The 7,327-nt window shown below is 60.1% G+C and overlaps 1 protein-coding gene across 1 annotated transcript in view; it reads left to right on the forward strand.

Moving 5' to 3' along the window:
* Nucleotides 1-1,990: 1,990 nt before the first annotated feature.
* Nucleotides 1,991-7,327, forward strand: part of NOX5 (NADPH oxidase, EF-hand calcium binding domain 5) — an 11,146-nt gene continuing 5,809 nt past the window's right edge. Inside the window, 6 exon segments of the mRNA XM_009892079.1 lie at nucleotides 1,991-2,110; nucleotides 2,647-2,797; nucleotides 3,753-3,963; nucleotides 4,787-5,020; nucleotides 5,345-5,532; nucleotides 6,780-6,970. Coding sequence (XP_009890381.1) covers nucleotides 1,991-2,110; nucleotides 2,647-2,797; nucleotides 3,753-3,963; nucleotides 4,787-5,020; nucleotides 5,345-5,532; nucleotides 6,780-6,970 — 1,095 coding nt within the window.

Here is a 7,327-nt window from a genome sequence, read left to right on the forward strand (position 1 = left end):
TGCGACAGCTGTGAGCAGCTACATTACAAATATCATGCGGGAACAGCGGGCTGCAGCTACGCACCTGATGACAAACCTGGGTGTGATTGTAAGACGGGAGAGATGATAAATTAAAACGGACGTGAAGCGGGAGAGGGCTCGGGAGTGACGTCCCTGTACGTGAGCAGAAGTTTGTGGTTGTTTCCAGCCGTATTGCCCAAACCGGCTCTATCGTTGCCTGTTCTCCCAGGCCGAGCCCCCCGTTTTACGTCCCGCCGGAGCCGTTGGAGGAGGGTGAAGCGAAGGGGGTTGGGGCAGTGCGGCACAGGGCTGGTCCAGGGTTGTAAAAAGGCTCCTTGAACGCAAGCAGCTCTGTGCTGATTTTTCTCTTGGTTTCCCAAGATAACGAGAGCCGGCGGTAATTTTGGACACCGTTGGCAAGCTGCTGTCAGATCTGCCACAGGCATGATGGGTTTGAAGACGTGGAGGTCTGGAGAAGGGGATGGAGAGAGGCGAGAAGGCAGGGACTGATGGGGATGGGGCTGAGGACCGGCCAGGAGAGGAGAGGGAAGGGGCGAGAGGGCCGGATGCCTGCAGGGAGCAACATTTCCCATCTCCCCGCTCCTTTTTTGTTTGCAAAAGGAAACCCCAGAGCATCTTGCTGCCGCCGCCCCGCTTTCATCCCAGCGTGATGGAGGAGAGGAACCTCTCTCTTGTTGAGCGCTGAAAGGGTCTGGGAACGGCTCAGCCTGTAACGCCGAGCTCACGAAGGTTAGGGAACTCCTGGGATTAAGGTGTGGGTGGAACAAGAAGTTCGGCCTCATTGAGCATACGCTGCGAAACATGTCGGGCTGTGCGACGCTGCTCACACCGGGGTGATGAAAGGGACGCGGGCAGCCCGGGGACTCGCACCCGCTCTACCTGGTTAACCTGACGGACGAGCTACAGAGGCTTGAGAGCAGCCTGGATCCTCTCCCTGCGTTAGCCCTTCCCATCTCGTGTGTCGGTGCTGCTAACTCGGGTCCGCAAAACCAGCCAAGGGTCTCACCCCATGCAGGCACAGGGTGGCTCCGGTAGCTGCGTCTTTTGACTTGCTTTGGGAGGAAAGGTCAAGAAGGAAGGAATTACCTCTTATTAGTACTAATATCATAGAATTATAGAATCATAGAATGGTTTGGGTTGGAAGGAACCTTGAAGATCACCCAGTGCCACCCCTGCCCTGGGCAGGGCCACCTCCCCCCAGCCCAGGTTGCTCCAAGCCCCGTCCAACCTGGCCTTGAACACCTCCAGGGATGGGGCAGCCACAGCTTCTCGGGGCAACCTGCCCCAGGGGCTCACCGCCCGCACAGGGAGACAGTTCTTCCTCACATCTCATCTCCACCTGCCCTCTGCCCGTCTGAAGCCATTCCCCCTCGTCCCATCACTCCATGCCCTTGGAAAAAGTCCCCCCCCAGCTCTCCTGGAGCCCCTTTAGGCACTGGAAGGGGCTCTGAGCTCTCCCCTTTTTGGCCTTCTCTTCTCCAGGCTGAACCCCCCCAACTCTCCCAGCCTGTCCTCCCAGCAGAGGGGCTCCAGCCCTCCCAGCATCTCCGGGACCTCCTCTGGACCCAGGACCTCTCGCCTCCAGCACCTTTGCGGTGGTGATCAGGAGCGTGGCAGGTACAAATAGGACTCAGCAGCTCATTTCTTCGGTACATGGAAATTTGGGGTTGTTTGTGATGTGGTACCCACACACTCCTCAGACACATCATCGCCGCAGCCGTCGCGGCTGCCCGAGTCCCGTCTCATCCCAGAGCGGCTGCTGTGGGACCAGCGGTGAGGGATGCCCCGTGCAGCCCTGGCGAGATGGGCAGAGAGCTGCCGCCCCTTTGCTCCGCAGCACAAGGCTGCGGGGAGTCTGCGGGTGGTGGAAGCATGGTGGGAAGAGTAGAAAAGCAGATTTTGAAGGCGCCAGAGGTTAGAAGGGGCTGCTGCCCGTCCCGCGCTGTGCCTTCCTGCAGGTTCCCGCACCATGAGCGCGGCCGAGGATGCCGAGTGGCTGCGGTGGGTGACGAAGCAGTTCGGGAGCATCGCGGGGGAGGACAAAGAAATCGACTTGGAAGAGTTCAAATCTGCTCTGCAAGTGAAGGAGGTGAGCGCTCCCGCGGGGCACCGGGGCACGGGGTCCCTGCCTCTGGGCAGCACTGGTGCCCCGACGCCGAGCTGTGGTCTCGTATTGTACTTAGAGAAAATTAAGCTTAAAAACGGAGTTGCATGACATTGTGTGAGAGAGGGAGAGAGAAACCTGTCGGTTCTCTGCAGCAAGCAGGGGTGGAAAATGCGGATTACCCATCCGTAATGCAAAATTGATTGGATATCCCCAGTCTGTCTCTGAACACGCTTGGCTATTCCCAGCAAATATTCCCTCCCAGCTGCCTGTGACCCCGTCCCGTGTCCCCGGGGCTCCCTCCCTTCCCCGGGCAGGCCCCTCCGCTGCAGTGCCAATACACCTCCGCAAAAAAAGCAGCCTTCGTTCCTCCCTCCTGTTTTCGGACCACCCCCATGACTTTCAGCTTTTGCTAGACGATTCCCATCGCTGGCTGTGAGAGCTTTGTTTGTAGCATCAGGATTCAGCCGGTGGGGAGCATCCCACCGCTGATGTGAGAGCGTTTGTCCTCCTCCCCGCAGTCCTTCTTTGCCGAGAGGTTCTTCGCTCTCTTTGACTCGGACGGGAGCGGGACCATTAGTTTGGAGGAGCTGTTGAAAGCCCTGAGCCTGCTCGTACACGGGAATGAGACGGACAAGCTGAGATTCCTCTTCCAGGTTTACGACGTGGATGGTAAGATGATGAAAAATAGATTAATATGTGTATTTTTTTTTTTGTTTTTTTGAACCAAGTTGCGATTTGCAAGGCAGCACGGCTCTCCTCTGAGCATCCAAGTGCCACCATCGCCGCCTGGCTTCAGCGCGGGCGTCACGTCCCCTCTTAGGTTAAGCACAGTTGGGTAACGGGGTAGGTGGGTCTTCGCTGCTGGATCTTCGTTAAATGTAAGCGTCTACCTGGCATAACGCCGCTGCCCGTGTCCCGTGATGAAAGCAGCACAAATCCATCTGAAAGGCAGCAATTAAACCAGCCACCCGTCAGGATTTCCCACGATTCGCTTTCATCCCTGGCCACGGAGAGGAGCACTCTCTGTTCCGCTCAAACATCGGCTCTCAGTCCCGTTGATGTTAGTGAATGCCGGCGCGCTCTCTTCTGCCTTCACCGGCCGGGAAAGCTGGAAATAACAAAAGCAAAGCTGTTCTTGAGCTGCTTTTCTTGCTCTGACCTGCTTGGGCATAAAGCGCTGGCTGGAGGACTGCGCGCCTCTCGCCTGTGGGGTTTGCTCTCATGCCCGGCTGCCAGATAAGCGTGTCTGCATCGCTTTGTGAGCACCGAGCTCCTCCAGCCAAGCGACGACGTGACTGCTGCAGGTAAACTGCTGATCAGGTCACCCTTTTTTTTTTAAAAAAAACATCTGACTTATAAGCAATGGCACAGCCCATCCTCTAAATCATTATATATAAATAACGGGTTAGGGAGGTTGTGAGCTCTTTGAGACATGGGGACTCATGGCACAGCCCATCCTCACGAAGAGCCTGCGTGCATTAAAGGGAGGTAATTTCTGCATTAAGGGGAAGCGATTTCTGCGTTAAAGGTGCAAGATGAAGGTAAAACCATGGGGTTGTCAGGGTGCTACGGCGCATCAGGGTCCCTGCTCTGACCCGCCGCGGCACCCGCTCACCCCGCGCAGGCAGCGGCTCCATCGACCCGGACGAGCTGCGCGTGGTGCTGCGGTGGTGCCTGCGGGAAAGCGCCATAGCTCTGCCCGAGGAGCGGCTGGCAGACCTCACCTCGGCACTCTTCGAGGCTGCCGACAAGGACCACAGCGGCTCCATCACCTTCGAGGAGCTCCGGGAGGAGCTAGAGGGTTTCCCAGAGGTCATGGAGAACCTGACCATCAGGTAGCTGTGTCGGTGGGTCCCTCCGGCAGCCCCATGGGGCTGCGGGTTCCCTTGGGAGCACCTTTTTCCTCCTGCGTGGAGCAAAACCCGTGAGATTTATGCTCTCTTTAAGGCTCTCATGGGGTGCCCAGACCATGAGGTGCTTGGGCCAGCACTGGGAGCAACTCAAGCGCCTTATGGTGCCAAGCTGGGTGCAGGGCTCGGACGCAGGGACGGGTGCAGGGATGGTGCCAAGCGGGGTGCTGGTCTTGGATGCAGGGATGAGTGCAGGGATGGGTGCAAGGATGGTGTTGGGATGAGTGCAGGGATGGTGTTAGGATGGGTGCAGGGCCCGGATGCAGGGATGGGTGGGGAGGTGCTGGGATGGGTGCAGGAGTGGTGTTGGGATGGGTGCAGGGCTTGGATGTAGGGATAGATGCAGGGATGATGCCAAGCTGGGTGCTGGTCTCAGATGCAGGGATGGGTGCAAGGATGGTGTTGGGATGGGTGCAGGGATAGTGTTAGGATGGGTGCAGGGCTTGGATGCAGGGATGGGTGCAGGGATGGGATGCAGGGATGGGTACAGTGATGGTGCTGGGATAGGTGCAGGGATGATGCCGTACTGGGTGCAGGGCTCGGATGCAGGGAAGGGTGCAGGGATGTCACGCTGGGTGCAGGGCTTGGATGCAGGGATAGGTGCAGGGATGGTGCTGGGATAGGTGCAGGGGTAGTGTTGGGATGTGTGCAGGGCTCGGATGCAGGGATGAGTGCCAACCCGGGTGCAGAACTGCCCCAGTGTCCCTTTTTCTCCGGGCAAGGATCAATCCGATGCCTTTGCTCCCAGTGCAGCCAGCTGGCTGAAGCCCCCTCCGCCCATCGAGAGGAGCCGCCGGCCGCGCTACCTGACCCGGGCGTACTGGCACAACCACCGCAGCAAGCTCACCTTCCTGGGGAGCTACGCCAGTCTCAACCTCCTGCTCTTCGCCCTGGCCGCCCTGCGGCACGCTGGCCTCGGCGGGTGGGTGGCGGTGGCGCGGGGCAGGAGGGATGCTGAGCCGGCGGGAGGCGCGGGGTGATGGTTACCTGAGCTATTTACAGTCACATTCACACTGGGACACTTCGGAGGGCAGTAACTGGCGCCTGTGGGCATTTGCAGTTGCGGGACCAGGCTGTCTCCTCTAAATCATTATATATAAATAACGGGTTAGGGAGGTTGTGAGCTCTTTGGGACATGGGGACTCATGCCACCCTACAGATGAGTCCTTGATTTCTGCCTCTGGGTGCTCTCCAAGCTGACACCCCCTATTAGCGGGGAGCTGGCTCTGGAGCCCCAGGGGACCAGCCCTTGGCTGAGCCCCCTAACAGCTCCGATGGCCCCCTGGCATCTCCGGTTGCCCCCCAGCATCTCCAACTGCCCCTCTCTCTCTCTCCCGGAGGTGCTGATGCTGCGGAGGTGCCTGACCTGGCTGCGAGCTACCCCCATTGCCAAGGTTTTGCCACTGGACCAGCACGTCGTTTTCCACCAGCTGGTGGGGTACGTGGTGCTGGCGCTGGCAGCCGTTCACACGGGCGCCCACATCGCCAACTTCAGTAAGTAGCGGCTCCCGGGCAGGGGAAGCACTTCGGCTGCCGTGGGTTTATCTCAGGCAGCACCCGCTCTAACCTGCCCCACCAAACCTGTGGTGGGTTCCACCCCTTCCAGTCCCTCTGCTAAAGTGGAAAATGCCCCTCGGTGCAGAGGGCATCACCCACACTGCACTGATGAAAAGCTGCAGGGGACCGCACCAAGCCCAAGGGGAGATGCTCGTGTCCCAGGGGGATGCAGATGTCCCCGGCAAGGGATGCTCATGTCCTGGGGGGATGCTCATGTCCCAGGAAGGATGCAGATGTCCCAAGGAGGGGATGTACTTGTCCCAGGGGAGATGCTTGTGTCCCAGGGCGATGCAGATGTCCCAGGCAAGGGATACTGTTGTCCTGGGGGGATGCTCATGTCCCAGAGGGTTGCAGATATCCCAGGGGCAGGATGCACATGTCCCAGGGGGGATGCAGGTGTCCCAAGGAGGGGATGCACATGTCCCAAGGAGGGGATGCACTTGTCCCAGGGGTGGGATGCACACATCCCAGGGGGGATGTTCGTGTCCTGGAGGGGCTGCAGATGTACCAGAGGCAGGATGCACATATCCCATGGGGGGATGATTAAGTCCTGGAGGGATGCAGATGTCCCAGGAAGGGGATGCATGCATCCCAGGAGGCATGCACATGCTCCAGGGAGGGGATGCACACGTCCTGGGGGGCACACATATCCCAGAGAGGGGGATGCAAGGCCTGGAGAGGGGGTGCACGTGCCCAGGGAGGCTGCAGGCAGGGTGCAGGCAGCCGGAGGGTGCGTACGGTGCCGCACAGTCTGTGCACTGTCTGTTATCCCCCTCTAGCGGCTTCCCAGCCGGGCAGTGGAGGGATCCCGCTCTCCGCCACGCAGCTCCCGAGTGGGGTCTGCGCCCCACAGCCCTGCACCCCACTGCCCTGAGCCCCACGGCCCCCCTTGGCCCCACGGCGGGGTGCCAGGGCTGCGTCCCCAGCTCAGGGGGAGCACGTCCGCTTGCACAACCCACCCTCGTGGCAAACCACGATGCTGAGCCCGAGAACGCGCTCTGGAAAGGAGAAATGTTGCATTTTTCTAAAAGAGCAAAGCACTTGGGTGCTTCTTAGTTAAAAAAAAAAATAATAAAAAATAATAGTAATTGGGAACGGTTCGTGGGGTGCAGCAGAAGTCTGGGTGCGCAGCGGGTGGGTGCTGCGGGTGCCCCGCACCCCGTCCCGACCGTGTGTGTGCCCAGGCAGGCTGGCGCGGCAGGATGGGCGCCATGCCCTCACCGAGTACCTCTTGTCGGCACGACCCGGCGTGGGGGGCCTGGGCAGCACCGCCTCGCAGACGGGGCTGGCGCTCCTGGGGCTGCTGGCCGCCATGCTCGCCTTCGCCAGCCCCTGCGTCCGGCGGGGCGGCCACATCCAGGGGGGGCCGGCCCCGGTCAAAGCTGCTCCGTCTCGGGGAGCGGGGGACCAGGGTTGAGGGTCCGCAGGTGGGTGCCCATCCGGGTGCTGCCCCATGGGTGGGGGAGCGCTCTCGAGCCACTGTGGTACCCACCTGATACCTCCCTTAGACACCCCCACACTCCTCAGATTTGCGGTTTTGGGGTTTCTGTGCTTTTCTTCATCATTCATCACTTCAGAAGAAGCGTGGCCAGCAGGGCGAGGGGGGGGATTCTTCCCCTCTGCTGTACTCTGGGGAGAGCCCCCTGCAGTGCTGCCTCCAGCTCGGGGGGTCCCACCAGCAGAAGGACACGGAGCTGTTGGAGCGGGGCCAGAGGAGGCCCCGGAGATGCTG

The sequence above is a fragment of the Charadrius vociferus genome, unplaced genomic scaffold (assembly GCF_000708025.1).
Source record: "Charadrius vociferus isolate BGI_N301 unplaced genomic scaffold, ASM70802v2 scaffold249, whole genome shotgun sequence".
In the NCBI taxonomy this organism is placed as follows: domain Eukaryota; kingdom Metazoa; phylum Chordata; class Aves; order Charadriiformes; family Charadriidae; genus Charadrius; species Charadrius vociferus.